The sequence below is a fragment of the Aricia agestis genome, chromosome 4 (genome assembly GCF_905147365.1).
Source record: "Aricia agestis chromosome 4, ilAriAges1.1, whole genome shotgun sequence".
Classification (NCBI taxonomy): domain Eukaryota; kingdom Metazoa; phylum Arthropoda; class Insecta; order Lepidoptera; family Lycaenidae; genus Aricia; species Aricia agestis.
The window spans coordinates 18,550,927-18,572,934 of record NC_056409.1 but is presented as its reverse complement, the minus strand read 5'-3'; the positions used below and the strand labels follow the sequence as shown (position 1 = coordinate 18,572,934).

Genomic DNA, 22,008 nt, shown 5'->3' with positions numbered 1-22,008 from the left:
ACACTCACTATAACATAATTTTGTCTAATTTATTTTTAAGAAAAAAATCGAAAATATTCGAACTGCAATCATACTGCAATGTAAATCTATTTATTTACAACTAGAGATCGCCCAATGGTCGAAATTCGACCTTAGTTCCTGACCCAGACTGGCCGTGTAAGCATTGTCTAATAGTATCTAAGATTCAATAAAAAAACTATAATCCATTTTCAATTTGTCACCTTGTTGTCAACAGACTTCAACCTTAAATAAAAGAGTATGATTCGTATGTATAGGCTTGTCACTCAAAAATCTGTATTTTTTCCTAGTGTGTGTGTTGTAGTGTGTGTAATGTTTTATTTGTTAAAAAAATGTATGATAAAAGAATAATTTGAAAATAATATTAGCTCGATGCACTCCTTCACCATATCCTACTAATATTATAAAGGCGAAAGTTTGTTTGGATGTATAGATGTATAGATGTATGGATGTGTGGATATGTGGATGTGTGTATGTATGGATGTTTGTTACTCTTTCACGCAAAAACTACGGAACGGATTTTAATGAAACTTTACAATAATATAGCTTATACATCAGAATAACACATAGGCTACAATTTTAACCGACTTTCAAAATGGGGGAGGTGTTACGTTCGTTTTCTTATGTTCAACGATTACTCCGCCGTTTGTTAACCGATTTACAAAATTTTTCTTTTGGTATATAGGGTATCATCCCAATTTGGTATTATATTCACAAAAATGGTAATCTGATGAAGGATCCATAAGTAATCGAGCGAACTCCTCAAAATTTATAGGGAAACATGTGGTGACTTCGGTTTCGTGAAAAGTATTCTAAGCACATGCTACCAACAAGTAAGATTTTGCACCGAGGTATACCTGATATACCGTGGTTCGGAAGGTGAGAGAACTCCTGATTCTTTATAGATACAAGTTTGGGAGTATCGGCGTTGTTTTAAGAACGGAAAGCATATGCTACTATGCAAATTACATTAATCATCATCATCACTACCATATTATACCATGCATCGTCCCATGGTTATGACTTATGATTACACTTTATTATAGACTTAATGACCCTGTTATTGGTACTTTTCATAGTCTTTTAGATCGAGACTCGAGTTTGTCAAGCGATAATTTAAAAAAAAATCTATACCTACCTAATATTATAAGCCTGAAGAGTATGTTCGCCTGAACGGGTTAATCTCAGGAACTACAGGTCCGATTTAAAAACTTATTTCAGTGTTAGATAGCTCATTTATCGAGTAAGACTATAGGCTAAATATTATCACGCTAAGACTAATACGACCGAAGAAACTCAGGAAAATGTGGGAAAAACGGAGGAAATTACCAACTACTGGAGCAATTATGGCAATATTAAGCACAGATACAGAGTATATCAAGTGAAGGGAGTAGGGACATAAGCTATTTTGTATGGGAAAATGTACGGTTTCTGTAAAATTCCTAATTTACGCGGGCGAAGCCGCGCGGGACGCTAGTAAACTATAACTGTGCAAAATTTCATTCACCTACGTTTCCCCACTTTTCGTCACAAGGGATACAAAGTTTTTGGCTCACGTATTAATATATAGATTACAATATTTTCTATGTACTTTCACAAATACTTAATAACTATCCTAAATATCCTAAGTAGGAATTTTGACGCCGTCAGAACGCCCCCTGTGTAAAAAATGTAAAATAAGTGATAATACTTTAGGGTGTGTACGTGTTCCTTGTAGAGAGTTCACTGTGAAAGTAGCAGCGCTGAAAGACGAATTATTTTTCACTTTTGTATGGGCAAGGGCGCGAGCGTCACGAGTTTCCCCATAAAAAAGTGAAAAAAACTGGTCTTTCAGCACTGCTACTTTCACAGTGAACTCTCTACAAGGAACACGTACACACCCTAAATATGTGATAATAAGTACCTATTATCACATATTTTTGTTACACCCGGTATATAGCGTTATACAACACAAGGAACGCAAAACTGACCGCTTGAACGCTTGACCGCGAAACCGCTCTCTGTCTGATAGACCCCTTACTGTTAGAAATACTTAAGTGTTTTTAACACAAATTAAAATAAAGTAAGTAAATAATTTTCACAGGAATATGAATATTCCAGACCTTATTTAACCCTTCGCTGGCCATCAAAGAAACGTGGCACTCATGAGCTCTTGGTCATGAGTGCCACGTCTTAATGAAAACTTGGGCTTTATGGTCATTCTTTTCTACGTACTCAACTTTTTTTTCTACTTCCACTCATATTAACTTTTGCTTTCACAGTTTAAAAATCAAAGTCACCTACTATTTTTTTACAAAATTCTTTCTGAACGCCAAAACTATGGTGCCTAGCACCGTTTCGGGAACTACCGAAGAAATAACCGGCGTAGGAAACTCGCACGTTTGTATTTGTAGTAAGTATATACTTATTAGTTCCTAGAAAATTTATATCTGAATGCGAGCAGCATAGCTGATGATGGACATTAGTTTTCAATGTTCATACTTATAATATTATATAGATGAAGTGTACATCTGTCTGTCTATTATCTCTTCACGTAACCGCTTAACCGATTCTGACGACAGTATATACCTATTAAGTCTATGGGAAAAATAAAAGAATTTTGACATAACGAAATTGTAAGCAACATCTATTTCCCTATAAATTACTTACACATTAAATATCGAAGATGTGATTGTCCCAAATATTTAAATGTTGTAAGTGTTAGTATAATTATATGTATGTCAGTCTATAAGGTATTTATAATATGGGCCAAGATGCCCGACTTAAATAAATAAATGAAAAATTAATTAAATACATAATTTTCCTACTCAACCAAAACAAAATCGCATTTTATGCTAAAATGAATCACTACCTTCAGAAAAAACTTGACTACGGAGACTTATTACAATTTAATATCAGCTGGCAAGTTTCGAGAAGGTTTTTGCCTGGAAATTAAAATCCGTTATCAGGCGTCGGAATTAGTTCGCTATCAGCCATCGTCTAGACGGGCGCCATCTGGTGAAAACTCCCGTTAACATCAAAACATTACACCCTGACCGTTGACGTTACATAGTTAGGGACGTGACATTTTGTATTGCTTGTGTAATGAAGCTTCAAAAGCTATACAAAGAGTAACGTCATCAACTTAGAAACGGATCGTAGCCCGTATCGCCTCGAGCCGTTCAGTATCCTACTAATATTATAAAGGCGAAAGTTTGTTTGGATGTATGGATGTATAGATGTGTGGATGTATGGATGTTTGTTACTCTTTCACGCAAAAACTGCTGAACGGATTTTAATGAAACTTTACAATATTATAGCTTATACATCAGAATAACACATAGGCTACAATTTTAACCGACTTTCAAAATGGGGGAGGTGTTATGTTTGTTTTCTTATGTTCAACGATTACTCCGCCGTTTGTTAACCGATTTTCAAAAATTTTCTTTTGGTATATAGGGTAATATCCCAATTTGGTATTATATTCACAAAAGTGGTGATCTGATGAAGGATCCATAAGTAATCGAGGGAACTCCTCAAAATTTATAGGGAAACATGCGGTGAATTCAGTTTCGTGAGAAGTATTCTAAGCATATGCTACCACTAAGTAAGATTTTGCACCGAGGTATACCTGGTATACCGTGGTTCGGAAGGTGCTGAGAGAACTCATGATTCTTTATAGATACAAGTTTGGGAGTTTCGGCGTTGTTTTAAGAACGAAAAGCATTTGCTACTATGCAAAATAGATTCATCATCAACATCATCATCATCATCACTACCATATTATACCATGTTATTGGTACTTTTCATAGTCTTTTAGATCGAGACTCGAGTTTGTCAAGCGATAATTAAAAAAAAAGTATAAGTATAAACCTGAAGAGTATAAACCTAATATTATAAACCTGAAGAGTAAGTATGTTTGCTTGAACGCGTTAATCTCAGGAACTACAGGTCCGATTTAAAAACTTATTTCAGTGTTAGATAGCTCATTTATAGAGTAAGACTATATATTATCACGCTAAGACTAATTTATACGACCGAAGAAACTCAGGAAAATGTGGGAAAAACGGGGAAATATTAGAAATTACGAACTACTGGAGCAATTTTTATGGCAATATTTGGCACAGATATAGAGTAGACCAAGTGAAAGGAGTAGGGACATAAGCTATTTTTTATGGGAAAATATTGTACGGTTTCCGTAAAATTCCTAATTTACGCGGGCGAAGCCGCGCGGGACATCTAGTTCTTTATAACATTAAGAAAAACTTATCGGAAACGTAACGTAATTGCCTCGCTTCGGTACTACGATTAAGAATAATAATTCAAAATAATATGGCCAACATAATATTATGTCAGCCAGCAGTCGGCAAGCCGTAAGCGCGGTGTCGCGTCACTCCGCTGCAGTGAACTCACGCTTTGTGCTGTCTCACCATAACGAATATTCGCCAAAACTCAAAAGCCTATGATTTGCCCATAAACGCATACAAGTAGTACGACACTACTACGTTTTATTATGGTTTTTCCTTTATTGCCATTTTTATTGATAGCACCAAGACCCACGCTCTAAACCTCTGACCACGGAAGCGTTGCGAGTTGCGACGTCTGTAGATTTAATACGTCGTGTAAACTAGAAGTGTAATTTAATGTCGTAGTGGAATGCGCCACGTTTTGAGGTTATCTCGTTCGTGCTTACGTGTAAATAATTTCGAGATGTGTTTTCACTAACTCCGTGTGCTACCGTATGGGTCACTGCTTACAAGTAAAACGTGGGTATCTTCATTTCTTAATTATTATTTACTAATCCTAGACGGTTTTAGGTTGTTGCAATGTAACAAGGCGATACATTTTTATATGAGCGATTCCAAATTGGAACTGGCAGCCCAGCACTGCAGGCGGTAATGTTTGACAATTCAACTACTACTCGTACATCGTATTATATGGTCTACGATCTACGGTACTTACAAAAATGTATTTCGTGGAATAAAACAAATACCTAATAAAAATCTGTTGGAAGAGTAAAAGGTTGTGCGTAACTCAATGAATTTAAGATCATCATCATCATCATCAAAAGAGTTAATATTATTAGTTAAATAATATTATGTATAATCAATTAAGTACATTTTGTTGTGAGTTGTGACTTGTCAGTCATGACTCATGACTCATGACCACCTTATCGCGCATCAGCAAGTAGCTGTTTACTATTTCAATCATGTCAGTACACAATGAAACAGATTTCACGACTCTCACTTGTTTTGCTTATTTTTTTAATAATAGGCGCAGAATTCCGTCCACGTCTCGTCGGCTCCGTCAATAATTGGCGCGCCGATTATTCTGACGCATACATTTGAATACCGTTGGCGGACTTTTTGGAATTTTGAATAGAGGGCGACACCTTCGTCCTTTTGTGTCTGCTGGAAATATTGAATAGCTTCACAATTCACAAATAAATGGAAAGGGATAATGGAAAAATGATGCGCTATAGAATGTATATGAGGAGATAGAATGTTTTATTGAGAAATAGTGTAAAAAAAAATAGTGTTATACACACAGATATTGTGTTTGTATGCTTAAGATCTATCTGCTTACATAAAACCGCTTTGACAGAAATATATTGCACCCATGGTAAAATTTTCATCTTTTAAGTGACTCTTCTTTCAACTCATGCTATAAGGATATTATTTTTTCGAGTGCGACAATTATGTGTTTTTCTGCTTAAACGTCTGCACAATATGACTCATGAGTATGTAGATCATGTGACCATAATATGGATGGCTACACCGGAAGAAGCCTCAGCCCATTTTCCAGCAACGCACCTCCAATCCTCCTCAACCTCAACAGCGAACGTGTGGCATGTCCGCGACGCATGCCCTCTGACCAATGAGTTTCTAAAATACTAGAGTAGCAATGTCTTACAAAAGATTCTCAGAAATGCGTAACCACTTTTTTGTTCAAAAGACAATGTCAAGTCATATATTCGTTATGTCATTATGTATGTGAGATATGCCTGCAGGCATCTTCGAAGTGGCAACGCGTTGCTACCGTAAACTTCCAATCTAGTTACGTTAGTAACATAGAATATCATTGCCTCTGACCGTATCCAAAACTTTCGCTTTGTTATTAAAAATGACAGTTGGCGTTGAGTCCATTGACGCATTCAATTATTGAATGCGCCAAAACGAAAGTTGAATGAAAGAAGATGACGAAAATTGAAGACGAAAGCGCATAATGTGGACATAACTGCTTAACAACAACGCACATTTCCATGTCCTATATCTTGACGTCTGTATAATGTGTTCCACGTTCCGAAAGATTTGCCATAAATTGCACCTGCTCCATAATGTAACTGGGCTGGATGAATATGTATCAGGCGCTTTCACACCACGCTGCGCTTATGCACTTTGACTGTTACGCAATTTGTCGTTGTCACAGATAAGAACAAAGGGCACAGTTCCAGACCAACCTCACACGTAGGTGGATATGTCACAAAAGTTATTGTAATTTGTATTAACATTGTAGCCTATAAAAATATATGATTTTGTGGGATATAATATGTGGAAGACGCATGATGACTCATTAAATTTTTACAAAAGTTACATTTTTATACTGATATAATTAATTATATGAAAGATAAGAAGAAAAGGGAGCGTTATTGAATAACAATTAGTAGCAGTCTGCGCAGATATTTCATACATTTTGGTGTCGGTGCCGACAGTCAGCGAGCAATCAGTGCGAACATAAAAAAAACTATATTTTTGCGATTGTTGAAAATATCATCAAATCATCGAGCGTTTCTTGCGATTTCGTGTGAAAGCCGCCTTAGCCTTAGCCATGAAGATTCTGTAATAAAATTCAGTTTAATATGAAAACTGAATTCTTGGCCGCAACTGAAACGTTCATACTTGATGCGTATTTAATCGTTGTAATAGAAAACTCAGAATCGTTGATGTGGTTTGGTTTTTTTAGTAATTACACAGACTAATTTAAAACAACCTAAGTGATGTGTAGTGTTCTTATTGACTGAAATTAAAGCAATGTCCAATATGGTTAAAAACGTCACATGCGAACGTCACCCGAAGCGCGGCGTTGTAAGCACGAACAGCTTACAACCTAGGCACAAATAAGCACAATAGACATATCATTCTGTCTTCTCTGACCTAGGCCCCTAGACGATCAATTTTATTGTGTAATATTATTTACGATAAAATATATCGTCTAGTAGGGGTCCACTTAAAGTTGGGACAAAATACTTTGTAGTTTGTTGCCCCAACCGGTATTTTATGTTGAACATAGAAGATCGTACACCGAAACTAACATGTGCTAATATTATCAGTTGACAAAGTAACTATTTTGTAGAACACGTACCTTTTACAGATATTAATAAGCTAGGTTATGAATAAAATATAATATTACCTACCCATAAAATCGGTCATAAAAATGTACCTTGTGTAACCACTAGGGAATTAAAAGCCTGAATAAATTCACGTGCACCTCTAACCTATCTCAAGGATCATTTAGACTAGCTAAGCACTCGGCATACCTCGTTAAAAACCAATTAGACGGAACCAGAGTGCAATTGGGTACAAAATTGCACTTCCACCACTTGAATACAAATTAAATCGTAAATAAAAATTTCCTTGAGACGCTCGCTTATTTTCAAACGGAATTAATGTTGAGCTAAAGACTGGGGCACGATTCTCGTACTTCTGATAGCTAACGATAGTCAAGACAACCGAACATACTCGAGTTGTTACAAAAGAATAAGATAACGAAATTCGAGAGATAATCTGGCTTCTAGTAGTGCCACTTCAAAATAGTTACGTCTATACATATTATAAAATAAAGTCGCTTTTTTTCCCTCATGTCCCTTTGTTCCCTTTAATCTTTAAAACTACGCAACGGATTTTAATGATTCTTTCAGTGTCAAATAGCCCATATTTTATTGAGGAAGGCTATAGGCTATATTTTATCACGCTAAGACTAATAGAAACGAAGAAATAGATGAAAATGTGGAAAAAACGGGGAAAATTATTTGAAAGGGCTAACTTGAACGCACTTATCTCAGGAACTACGGTCCGATTTGAAAAAATCTTTCAGTGTTAAATAGCCCATTTATTGAGGAAGGCTATAGGCTATATTTTATCACGCTAAGACTAATAGGAGAATGTGAAAAAAACGGGGGAAATTATTTGAAAGAGCTTAATATTATCTCGCGAACTACTGGAGCATTTTTTATGATATTTGGCACAGATAAGAAATAGACCACGTGAAGGATCATAGGCTATCGATTTTAATATTTTTTTCAGTGGCTATATATTTTATACCTGCGCCGGTTTTTCAGTGGCTATATATTTTATACCGGTCGGGTCACTAGTAATTATTAAACTCGAAAAAAGTCAGAATTGCGACGCAAGTAGTTTACCTATTAATCATAGGATTTAGGTAACTGGTAAGTAATCCTAAAAAAAGCGTATTTGACAAGGCATTCTTGCGCCGATTTATTTTACTTCATTTGACTTTAGTGTAATAAAAATATAATCGGTCTTACCACAAAATATTTAAACAATGTCTATTGAACAGTTGTTTTGACTCATTTGAGGCCATTTATTGCTAGATATACTTAGCCACTTTTACGTCTAGATACCTACTTATAAGTAACAATAATAATATAGGTTTACCTACTGCTGTACGAGTACCATAGGCATAATAATAATTTTATTAGTCTATGGCCGTACTCAAAGACGAATAACATACCTATAATATTATTAACTATAATTTAATGAAGATTTTGACATCATTTACGAAGTCATTATCATCTTAACGTGGTAGAGCCATGTTTCGGCACGAATGGGCCGGCTGGACCGGAGAAATGCCGCGGGCACACAGAAAACAGACGTGGAACAGCGCTTGCGCTGTGTTTCGCCGAGTGCGTGAGTTTACCAGAGGCCCAATCCCCTACCCTATTCCCTTCCTTACCCTTCCCTTCCTTATCCTCCCCTATTCCCTCTTAAAATGCCGAAAACGCACCTGCAGCTCTTTTGATGTTGCGAGTGTCCATGGGCGACGGAAGTTGCTTTCCATCAGGTGACCCGTTTGCACGTTTGCTCCCTTATTTCATAAAAAAAGTCAAACTCTTAATTTAAGTAATTACTTACAGATAAGTAATTAATACTCGACTCTGAATGCGGCAGTTAGCTTTTGGTTCAAAAATATTATACACAATGAATTATTATGACGTCACAAACATGTAGTAAAAACGTGAAGCAAACAGAATAGAATCTAGTAATTATAAAACGTCGGCCGAAGTGTCGTTCGCAGGGTGTTTAAACCCTCGTAAAGGGTTGATCCCGTTGTTAAAAAAACCCCATCTTTTGTGTCGTTCCGTTTTTATTGTCGGACATTCGTTTTAATGTTATCCTTTGTGAATTGCTAGATTAGAACACTCTTTTCTTTGCGAAATCGCGATAACAGTGTTTACTTTTGCCAATGATCTTGAAGGGCGAGAAGTTTTTTAAAATGTGTCTGAACCTTTTTTTTTTGAGATACTTGAGTAGAGTACTGAATTTTAAGTTTGCTCACCTTTTAAGTACAGCGGGGCTAAAATGGTCACATTTAGCAATTCCTCTCAATCAATTCAGCAAATGAATTGTCAAAACTGTCAAATGTCAAATCAGTACAAAAATACAGAAATGAATTGCAAGCAGAGTTGCATTTTGCGATTTTAGAAAAATGAATCATATTATGATTCATATCATGATTCTTCAAAGCGACCATTTTAGCCCCGCAGAACTAGATGACTCCCGCAACTCCGTTGCGCCAAAATTCGTTTATCGCGTGGAAACTGTAGGTACATTTTCCGGGATAAAAAGTGTCCTATGTCCTTTTCCAGGACTCAAAGTCAAGTTATACCAAGCAAAATCGGTTCAGTGGTTTGGACGTGAAGTAACAGACAGACAGACACTGTATTAATTAATCCGTCCATCGCGTCATGGGTATCGCAGACACAATAGATTTTTAATTGTTATGCTGGCAGCCAGCTGGCGCTGAGGCCGCCTTGGTGACGCCGCGTTAAAGTAAAAAACGATGTTGGATATGTTTTAGATTGCTTGTTTATGGAATAGCAAGAAATGGAAAGGGCATAAGTGACAAAATGGTTTTTGTCGCGTAATTTAAAAACCAAAAATATATTTCATATAACCTATGGGAAAATTAAAGTGTATGCTTGAAACAACCTACGTACAAATTTTGGAAGCTTAAATCACTCTCCTCTGTTGGCAAAATTAGAATCCCTTTTTTCACAGAGGTCTTTTTGATTGATTATTCTGTGTTATAAAAGTTGACCAATCGTGTTATGCTATGGGTAATTCAAAGACAAAGACATGATGAATACTGACAATGAACTTTAATTTCTTAGCTTTAGTCATAATTGCTGAGAAAAATTGATATCGCTACAGCCAAATTATCAAGGCGTCGCCTTAATAGATTAAGTAGTTTGATAATAATAATTATTATTTACCCGTATTAGTAGGTTGTCTTTGTCTGTCACACACAAATAATAATAATAATTATTAATGCTGTCTCTTTAGCAAAATATTAATCCATAACATATTTTGTCCATAATATTATTATTATAATATGGGCATATGGGGTAACCTTCCTCAATCTTAACATGGAGTCGACATTCAGCCAGACCCATTTCACTAAATACTAACAAAAACATCGCGGCTGGAGTCTGGGCTCAGGTGTACCGCTGCAATCCGCAAGAAAAATGTGATACAGCAGGAGAATGTTAATTATTGCTAGAGATTTTTATAATTTATCGTGTTTATTACGGTGAATAATGTTCGGGTTTAATTTTCTTGTTTGAGATATTGAGGGATTTATGAGATAGGCATTATAATTAGGCATTTTTTGGTGCTACGATGCTACAGGTGTTGCCGTTGCAGCCTGCAGGGTATTAATCTAGGTACCGTATATTAATTATTATAACTTTACCTATGGTATTACTTACCTAATGGTTAATTTTTTAAAGTAATTGTTATTAGTTGAAGAGCTAGTGATAAAGATAGATAAGTATTATTAAGTACATTAATTATATTATATTACTTATTTTAATGAAATAAGGGGGCAAACGAGCAAACGGGTCACCTGATGGAAAGCAACTTCCGTCGCCCATGGACACTCGCAGCACCAGAAGAGCTGCAGGTGCGTTGCCGGCCTTTTAAGAGGGAATAGGGTAATAGGGGAGGGTAGGGAAGAGATTGGGTAGGGGATTGGGCCTCCGTTAAACTCACTCACTCGGCGAAACACAGCGCAAGCGCTGCTTCACGCCGGTTTTCTGTGAGAACGTGGTATTTCTCCGGTCAAGCCGGCCCATTCGTGCCGAAGCATGGCTCTCCCACGTATATTACTATTATATACATATTATATTATAATATGTATATTACTCATAAATTATAATATTATTAAGTAGGTATAATATTGATTTCCCTACTTTCGCATTCCAAACATTAGACACACTCAGGAATCAGGACTATTAGCTACTAAAAATAATAAGAATAATTATTATTCAGTCACTAGAATCTAAATACTTACAAGTTACAACCAATGATATAATATGAAAATATAAGTAGAATATCATTGCTTACAACTTTTGTCGTTGGTAAGTTGGTAAGTATCGAATGAAATGATCCTTATTCAAAAATAGGAATATCGGTGAAAATATGACTTTGATAGCTTAAAAACTCTCCAAGATATCCATACAAAATGTTACCTAACTGTGACGTCACGCTTAGGTAGTTTTGTCGATAGCTATGTTAAATATTGCGTTTATGAAAGTGGTTTCATTAGAAAAAAAATTATATTTATTGCATAACTTATCGAATGGTATAAGTACAAAAATTAAGGCATTTTATAAGTAAATAAATTCGACTTGACTATCGAACTTTGATGGCTCATAACAAAAAAAATACATAGGTTACGAAGCTGAAATTTTGGAAATAAGTACCTACGTGACTTACTTATATTTTATCTCTATGTCTTTATTTTATTTAAAAAATCAGCTAATCTTTGACCTTGTTGTCATCCCTATAATTGTACCACCAACCATTGTTCCACGGGTTCCACGGGTCAACTACATAAAGCTCTGATGATTAAACATAATATCAAAGAGAATGTCATATACTACGTAACACATAATATAAAATATATAAATAGATTTGAAATGTAAACGTGAATTTCAATTTTTATTTTATTCTGATATGGTACCGGTAACTTAAGGTGAATCCAAGGACGAATAGGGACAAAACTTGGACAAAACCAAGTACCGATCATAAAATAAAGTGTGTAATTTGCAATTATTTTCCTTTGACTGTATTATTTCGAATTCTAGTTAAGAAATGTATCTGTCATGAGTCTTTTATCAAGTGACAACTGGAGTTTTGCTGGGAATATGAAAGAGCATAAAAGAGTGACGTTGTGATTTTTCAATAATTGTGTTATTTCCGTTTTTAATGTGTAATGTTGGTGGAATATTAACCATTAAATATTCGATGTCGTGCACAAGGGTGGGCAAGTGATACAACTTCAAGAAACGTGCCACTTCGTGTTCCCTCCAAAATTCCATCGAAAGTTTTAGTAAAGCGTCTACCACTTTACTAAAACAACTGACTTGAGTCGTTGACTTTACTGACTACTTTTTTAGACTTTTACTAGACTTTCGACTTGAGGATCATCTGGAAAAACGACTTTAAATTTTGTAAACTTTTCACGAAAAAAAAAAATTTCCCGCCATATTTTACTTGACACTGGCCATGGTTAAAAAGCCGAGCGCCATATTATGAAAAAAAAGTGTCAACTGTCAAAATCTACTATTGTATTCAGTATTGTCAAATGCCGATAAAAATGGAATACATAAACATTTTATAATTTTCTATAAAACTTTGAAATGAATTAATTAATTTCAATAGTTGTAAATTGTGCTTAGAATTCTTATTTATTATTAACTAATGGTTTGTTAAGATGTGCGAGGAAACTAATCAAGAAAGGCAAAACAACGAATTGGTTGCCTTAGAGGTTATTATTTTGTTATGATTCCAATTTAAATAACATTTTTTTGTATTTATCCTACATGTTGCTAATTAAACTGACTGTTTAAATTTTTCTGTCTGTCATTTATCTCTTTAATTTAACTCTAATTTACTTAATTCAATCATTGCCGAGATTCTGAAGTTGTTATACAATAAAAAACTTAAAACTAAACTAAAAGTTAAAAAACACAATACAGGAAAACTATTTACAAATAGGCGGTCTTATTGCTAACAGCAGTTTCTTCTATATTTCAGTATCAGTTTCTTTCTTATGTCTGTATAAAAAGTTTTCTTGCGACATTTTATGTTTTATTAGGCTATTTTTGGTGATGCTGTTGTGGATGACAGAAAAAAGGTAGCTTGGAATGGATGGAGTCCGAACAATATTGTATTATCCCTGCAACCGCTACACAATTCTGACGGAATTCATTCCACGGCAGTCTTACAGTTCAAATGCTGCAAAAGTTATCCTGAAAAGTGAGTATTTTTTCTTATTATCTACATTCTATGCTAATATTTAAATTGAGGCAACCCATTGTAACAAGAAAAGGTATTTTCTGGAAAAACTTAATAAAAGAATGTGAAGTTGATAATTTATCTTTCTTACTTTTTTTATTTTTGGAAGAATGTTTTAACTTTGTCTGAACATAGTTTGTACATTACTTAACCCATCAATCCCCAAGCGGCACCCGGCTGTCGCATAACAATTGAAAACCTGTGTGTCTGCGATTCCCACAATCGAGTTAGTACATATTTTATATTCATGTCAGTGCAAAATATTAATAAATTTTTTATTAATTTTACAGGCCTCCTCAAATATCTATTGTCAAAGCAGTTGGGCTGTCAGATGAAAATGTAAAGAAGTTGCTGAATGAGTTAGATGTGTTAGCCGAGCAGTTGTGCGGTGAGGTGATGATATTCCAACTGGCTCAGTATACACAGGTATTATCTATATTATTCTGTTCTATAAAATGGACAATATCCAGTTTTGGTTGTGACAAGGTTAATGTAGTGATCATAATAATTATAACATCATTTAAATGTTGTACAAAATTTAATATTTTAATAAAATAATTTCAATGTTATGTCTTTATTATATTAATATTTTGCGTGGTAATGATGTTGTTACTGTAATGCTCATATTACAGATTTTTTTCAAATTTATAACATACAAAATGAAATATGTCTATTTCTTTTTAGCAATTTCTTCATGAACACAACAAGCCAATATTATCCTTTTATGAAGAAATGATAAGGCAGAAAAATGAAAAGGAAAAATTAAAACAACAGAATGAACTAGTCAGAGAAAATGAAGAGGTATTTTATTTTTAAAAGCGTTTACCATATTGATAACAGATTTTCTTAAAAATACAAAAACACTAATTTAGACTTGCACCTTTTAAGGCTCGTACACAAAATTGCGATACGGCGTCGCACTGAAAATATTTGCGAGTTTTTAAAGTGTTTTTTATGAGATTGGAATGTTTTTTCCATCGACATTTGCGATGTGATGTCGCATCACAGTTCTGTGTACGTCCCCTTAGGTATTGCTAGCATGCCTCGCCAGCTGTTGCTAGCACACTTTACATATTGCCATGGGCGTAGCGAGGATTCTATATAGGGGGGGGGGGGGGGGGGGGGCAGATTCAGAAAATCCCAAAATAGTATTGAAGGTGAGGTAAAAATTAAAAACAAAATATGAGCGAGCAAACTGGGCTTGAACGTTTAGGTATGAAAGTCTGCTTGTCTCTGTCTGGCACATTGAAATATCACATAATAGACACAATTCGCGAAATAGTTAAAGTTAAAAATGCTGTGTTAACATAATCATATTTATAATTATGTTAATTATTGTGTATGTATGCAAGGCCATATTGAGAACTGGTTGCATCCATTGGCATGATGATGTTAATTTTAAGAAAAATTCTGTACTAATAAATACTAATAATGTAATTGCGTGCGCATGCGTCTTTGTTAAGTGAGTTTGGCTTTTAGGACAAGGCTGAGTCAGTATTATATAAGTAGTCATAATATTTATTAAGCAGCGGAAGAAATTTTATTTACTGTACCATGAAGAGATGTCTACTACTTAAATGGATCTACTTATAGTTCGCGCAGAACTAGTTGGCCGCGCCTTACGTAGGGACAGGGGTGAGGGGGCGGGTTGCTTGCTGCTCGCAATGCACATGAGATTAGACAGTGACCACCAATCTCGAGATATCGTGAACAATAATTATTCAAGTATTGAAAATAATAAATTAAAGACCTAGTTAATCAGTTTTATATTCTAAACTATTGACATCGGCAATCCGTTTTTTAAAAAACGTACGCACTTTGAATATTATTTCCTTAGATTATCTTTTTATCGGCGGACTCATCTTGCTATTGCAATCTCCTGTGCGTTTTGTCTAAACTAGCTAGAACTGTCAAAATCAAGCGCCCCCGCCTCTCCGTCCCATCGCTCACAATACCTATGGCGCGGCCAACTAGTTCCGCGCGCACTATAGTATATTATGAATATTTTTCTATTATAGCTGAAAAAAGTGAAAGATGAGATTCAAAAGAGACAAGAGGAGCTGCGTGATGGCAAGAGAGTTCGTCTCTCTAGCTTGCACCAAGAGGAGGATGTAAACGGACATGGAGATGATCCGAAACTAGTGTAGTAGGTATTTTTATTCTATAGCTTATACTGGGGCTGGTAAAGCCTGGTTATTACAGTATCACATGGGAATACTTGTTCAGGGTTAATCTCATAATAGTCATAAACATTCGCCTTAATGTTGTGTGGCTTTGGGCAATTCTTGTGCCTAGTCATATGGCTATAGTAATCTTTAAACATTTACCAGGTATTCAATCTTATACGTGGGAGAGCCATGCTTCGGCACGAATGGGCCGGCTCGACCGGAGAAATACCACGTTCTCACAGAAAACCGGCGTGAAACTGCGCTTCCGCTGTGTTTCGCCGAGTGAGTGAGTTTACCGGAGCCCCGATTCCCTTCCCTATCCTCCCCTATTCCCTTCCCTTCCAATCCCCACCCTCCCCTATTACCCTTTTCCCTCTAAAAGGCCGGCAACGCACCTGCAGCTCTTCTGATGCTGCGAGTGTCCATGGGCGACGGAAGTTGCTTTCCATCAGGTGACCCGTTTGCTCGTTTGCCCCCTTATTTCATAAAAAAAAAATATCACAACAACTTTTTTAAAGTTAGCTTCGATAAAATTATATCCTTTTTGTACCAAAAAAGTATGGTTTCCGCATAGAATTGCTTAGTAACAATGTTACGAGCGTCATCAAGTGTTTAAAAATGGCCCCCCATATTGAATACCCAGTAACATCAAGTGTTATCAAAATACAAAATGATTGACTTATCATAATAAAATGATTATATCAATTACTTTTCAGCTATGCGGACAACAAGGCGTCGCCGGCTAAGAGCGTCCCGCGCGCACGCACGTCCGTGCCGTGTACGTGCAACGCTAAAGGCGCGCAGGTGCTGCGACACTCACAGAGGAACAACAAGAAGCTGTATATGGGCAATTGCATTGGTAAGAATACGCTAGTTTCTTATTGGTAATTGAAAGAACTCTAAGGGCCTGTTTCACCACTTTCTGATAAAGTGCCTAATAGGCCATTCACAACTTTTTTGACAGATTCTCCATACTTGATCTGTCAAGTTAATTGGTGGATAGCCTTATCAGAAAGCGGTGAAACAGACCCTAAAAATAGAAAAATCGGTGAAAAAAATACTCTGATATCTTAAAAACTCTTCAAGATATGACAATTCGAAAATCACATAAAGTAAACCTTCCCAAAACGCTCTATAAAGTTGTTTCATTTTTTTTTTAATTGCATAATGCATCGAATGGTAAACAAATATTTAGAAATATTATTAAAATAAAATTCGACTTGCCTATCCTTTAAACTATTATAACTTTGAAGGCTCACAAAAAAAATACAAAAGTTACCAATCAAGCTGAAATTTTGAAAATACTTATTGATGTCAATTATTAGCATATTAAAAAATATGCTAATCACTGACGTTGGAAACACCCCTATTGTAGTTAAATACACCATATCTACTAGAAGAGGGTAAATACACAGATGATATGGTGTATTTAACACCATATCATCTGTGTATTTACCCTCTTCACTGCCGAATTTATATTCTTTTATGAGGTCACTTTATTTCCGCTGCCCCATGTACAGTTACGTTCAAAAGTCCAGTAGCAATCGAACGCAACGATAGCGTCAACACTTAACGTTACTTGTGACCTTTTTCCATAAAGACAATTCACACACACATACACTTTGTTTGTCTGTATATTCATATCGTCAATTTCGTGTCAACACGCGAGCACTGCCGTGGCCCAGTGGTTTAGCAAGTGCATCTATTGAGAATTATTAAGTCACCAGCTAAATTGAGAATTATTAAGTCACCAGCTAAATTGCAGGATCAAATCCGACCCAAGTGTTGCGTATAACACTTTTTGAGAAATATTTATAAATTATTATGAACTATGAGTATTGATACAACTATATGTAGAATATAAAAACCGGCCAAGTGCGAGTCGGACTCGCGCACCGAGGGTTCCGACAGCTTAAAGGTATTATAGACCTGAGTATTTGGTATGAATTTCAATTTAATACCTCTACGCGTTTATGAGGAAATGGGTAGTAAGTTTAAAATTATTAAAAAAAAATATATTATGTGATGTAACTAAAAATTTATGGTTTTCGTAATTTTTCCTTTATCTATGCTATAAGACGTTGCTTCGTACCAAATTTCAAGATTCTGAGTTCACGGGAAGCACCCTGTAGATTTTGATTCCCTTGCAAGTGTCGAAAATTTGCGGCATAAACGGCTGTATCTTTTGATTGCGTTGGCTTAGAAGTTTGATTTTTTCACAGCTTCAAGGGACAGTAGACCTGAGTAATTGATATAAATTTCAGCTTCATACCTCCACGCGTTCCTGAGAAAAAGGGTCTTGACAGACGGACGGACGGACAGACGGACAACAAAGTGATCCTATAAGGGTTCCGTTTTTTCCTTTTGAGGTACGGAACCCTAAAAATTACGTTTCTAACTAAAAGCACAGTAACTTTAGTTAGAAACGTAACATTCTAGTCACAGCAAAGAATGTGAGGGTAGATTAAAAAAAAGGCTTGGAGACAACAAAATATTGAAAATAATGTTGTTGGTTGGTGAACTCAGCTATGAGTGTTTGTGTTCTTACTACGTACGTACTGTTGCGATTTACAATTTATCCAATATGCAAGCAAATATTACTATCGAAGCAAGAGCTAATATTGTGGCCCTATATTCAAATGGCCTGAATATTTCTCAATTTCTGACGAAACTGGCTTCTCAGTAAGTAGAAATTAATTATATTATTTTGATGTGTATTTTTTCATTAGTAAAAATCGTCTTTTACAATTTGTTCTTTTTTTTTAGAGAAATACTATATAGTGAGTCGATGGGTGAAAAGATTCGAGGAAGAAGGTGGCTTGCAGAGTCGTAAACGAAGTGGGAGGCCACTTCTTATTAACCAGACTGCGGCGTTATATGGCAGCGGAGTATGAAACGTGTGGTTTCATACCGACAAGACGTTTTGCCGATGAATTTAACACGCCATTGGTCACCGTTCGTCGTGCACTTCATGACGAGGGACTACACCACCGAAAGCCGGCGAAAAAACCGTTTTTGACTCAAAGGCATAAAGACGAACGGTTACGCTTTGCACGAGAGTATTTTGATTTTGATTAGGAAACAACATTTTTTTCCGATGAAAAGACTTTTAAATCCTCTCAAAAAGGAAGACTACATTTATGGCGTAAAGATAACACCCGTTGGTGTGAAAATAACGTCGTATCAAACACTGAATCTGGCAGAATAAGTGTGAACATGTGGGGATGGATTAGTGCGCAAGGGCCGGGTGAACTTGAATTTATACCTACGCGAGCCAACAGTGCAAATTATGTGGAAGTGTTAGAGGACATTATTTTGCCTACTGTGCGAAATGTGTATGGTGATAGCGAAATAAGTTTTGTGCATGATAATTGTCCAATTCACCGAGCCTCCGTAGTTCGCAATTGGTTCAGTGATCATTCTAATATTAAGATTATTCCGTGGCCAGCACGATCCCCAGATTTAAACCCGATTGAAAATATATGGGATTTAATGGTGCAAAGATGGCGAGCACGCGATGAAAGATGTCCGGAGCTGCTCAAATCCCATTGCATGCAGTTGTGGGAGGACTTACGTGGAACAGATATTTGTAAGAATATTGTGGCTTCCACGCGCAGACGTCTTCTTAGTTGTATCGAAAATAATGGAGGTTACACAAAATATTAATAATCATTAATACATATTATTAAATTAAAAATGTATTTCTATGTCGCAATAATTAGTGTTAATTGTTATAATATGTATATATATATATATATATATATATATATATATATATATATATATATATACATATTGTAAGTTTCAATTGGGCATTATACAAACGAACGTGCTGGCCAGTAATTGGTAGGTTTTTAGGTTGAGGTTAAGTTTTAATCCTCTTTTCCTCGGAAAACGAATAATTAAACTATAACCTCAATAGCATGAAATATTGATAACACAATAGATAATTTAATAGGTATTATTATATTTATAGATCTGCGGATCAAAGATTTTACCGTCGTCCGTCAATTATGTTTAATTAATTTATGTTTAATTAAAATATACTTAATTTGAAATTTTAAGAATGCTGAGATTGTAAAAACAATACGAAAACTTTAACCTTGCGAGGCCAACTATTTACTGATGGAGCTATGAACTGTCTTACGTGTCTAACGACATTTTTGCATTTATTGACACAGTGCAGTGCATAAATGAAGAAGAATGAATGAAGAAGACAAAATTATATGTTATCTTTGTCTCTCATCCACTACACGCTTAAACTTTGTTGTATTGATACTGTACGACATTTAAGTGTGTGCACGGTAACACGACGCACACATAAATACGCACTATACCGGCAAACGAATATGGTCGTTACGGTGCTACTAGACTTTTGAACGCTGACTGTACGCGTAGTCTGTAGGGCCTCTATGGACGCTGCTGCGTATAGGTGGCCTATAACTGCCTATTTATAAATCTGTGGCTGAACCTGAAATGAAACAAAACATTTACACAGCAGGCGATAAGTTAAGCAGGGCCTGCCTCATACATTGGAAAAGGCACTTTACTGAGGTAGCAAGTGGTTTAAGTTGTAAAAGGAAAGGAAAATGGAGAAAGTTTTAAAATCGTGTCTATGAGCTTCAAATTTGTGAAAAAAGTTAATAGGGATAGATAAGTCAGTGATAGTAAATTACGTACCTATATAATTTCTTATCTGTTATTATCAGAATAACGAGTAGATGTACCACTTGTTATTCAGATGTTATATAGAAAAAAAAATGTTTTACAGGTCACTCGTCAAACGGCTCTACAACTTACCTCGCAATCGATGACGACGGAGAACGGATAATCGCGAAAAAATGGATTCTACAACCCGCCACAGACTTTCAGACCAGAAATAGACAAATAACAACACTACAGAACGAACTGAAAGCTATGTGTAGAGTGCGACATCACTCACTAGTACCCTACATAGCGATGGAAATGTCCATGGAGACGAAACGGACAGCCAGACAGTTTATATACATATTCCGGAATTTCGTCCTCGGCACATCTCTGAAGTTCCTACAGAATAAGTCCAGTTGTGGTGATAAGTTTGAAGCGTTAAGACTTTTGAGGCATGTTGGTCTAGGTGTCATGAGTGCTTTGAAGGAGTTGCACAATTTGAATCTACTGCATCGTGACGTGCGGTATGAAAACGTGTTTTTGGAGGATGGTGGTGCCGTGAAGTTGGTGGGTGCGAGCCTAGATGCCAGATTAGTGGAGATGATAGACGGGGAAAATGTCTGTGATAAGTGAGTGTTATTCAAATTATTTGAAATTAATGTATGTATTATTGCCATATTATTTCAAATTAATCTTCACTGAATAAAGTATCTTATATTGATTTATATATAAAACAAAAGTAATATACTAGATAACGCCCGCAACTCCGTTGCGCTCAAACTCGTTTATCGCGCGGGAACCGTACATTTTTCCGGGACAAAAAGTATCCTATGTCCTTTCCCGGGAATCAAAGTATCTCCATGCCAAATTTCAGCAAAATCGCTCCAGTGGTTTGGGCGTGAAGAGGTAACAGACAGACAGACAGACACACTTTCGCATTTATAATATTAGTATGGATTTTCTTTTGGTATTTGTGTACTGAATACGAGTATTTGACGCTTCTCGCCGTGACAAAGTTAAATACAATTAGAATTATTGTATCGATGCAACGCCCCTGGCGGAAATCAATAACTAGTTTGGTTCCACACAATTCACAAATGAGTTTTTGTCAACACGCACCGAGTTTGACAAAACCTGCACTGAGAGCACCTCAGAACACTTCTAAAATCTGTGGAGAGCAGAGTTGTATATTCAATAACGGTAACCCATCAGCTAAATAATATTTAACATAATTAATGCTATAAACTTGATACAATTTCCCAGACAGACCAAAGCTCAAGACATTTTTGCGGCAGCTCAGATGCTGCTATCCATAATAAGCAAAGACTCCGTACATGAAATACCCTCAGATTTACCTGTTCCGGCCAAGGATTTCTTCTCGAGGTACTTGTTTACGTTAATTCCTAAATTATAGTTAATGTGCGCTTATATAATTTTGGACGTGGCGGTAATATCGTGGACGTCCGCGGTAAAACGATAACATAGGGAAGTAAAATGTATGGAAATATATTATTAAGGCGCTTTTAAATTTCCGTCGACGATAACTTTTTAACGTGCACGTTAGAGGACATCACGACGTCTACATTCTTCTGAAA

The 22,008-nt window shown here is 35.9% G+C and overlaps 1 protein-coding gene across 1 annotated transcript in view; it reads left to right on the top strand.

The window, feature by feature from the left end:
* The first annotated feature begins 12,928 nt into the window (after window positions 1-12,928).
* LOC121726300 (eIF-2-alpha kinase GCN2) overlaps window positions 12,929-22,008 on the top strand; it is a 29,410-nt gene continuing 20,330 nt past the window's right edge. Inside the window, exons 1-8 of the mRNA XM_042113596.1 lie at window positions 12,929-13,068; window positions 13,399-13,559; window positions 13,889-14,024; window positions 14,283-14,399; window positions 15,617-15,744; window positions 16,483-16,625; window positions 20,538-21,042; window positions 21,677-21,796. Of these exons, the coding sequence (XP_041969530.1) occupies window positions 13,015-13,068; window positions 13,399-13,559; window positions 13,889-14,024; window positions 14,283-14,399; window positions 15,617-15,744; window positions 16,483-16,625; window positions 20,538-21,042; window positions 21,677-21,796 (1,364 nt within the window). The 5' untranslated portion in view covers window positions 12,929-13,014. The remainder of the gene's footprint in view (window positions 13,069-13,398; window positions 13,560-13,888; window positions 14,025-14,282; window positions 14,400-15,616; window positions 15,745-16,482; window positions 16,626-20,537; window positions 21,043-21,676; window positions 21,797-22,008) is intronic.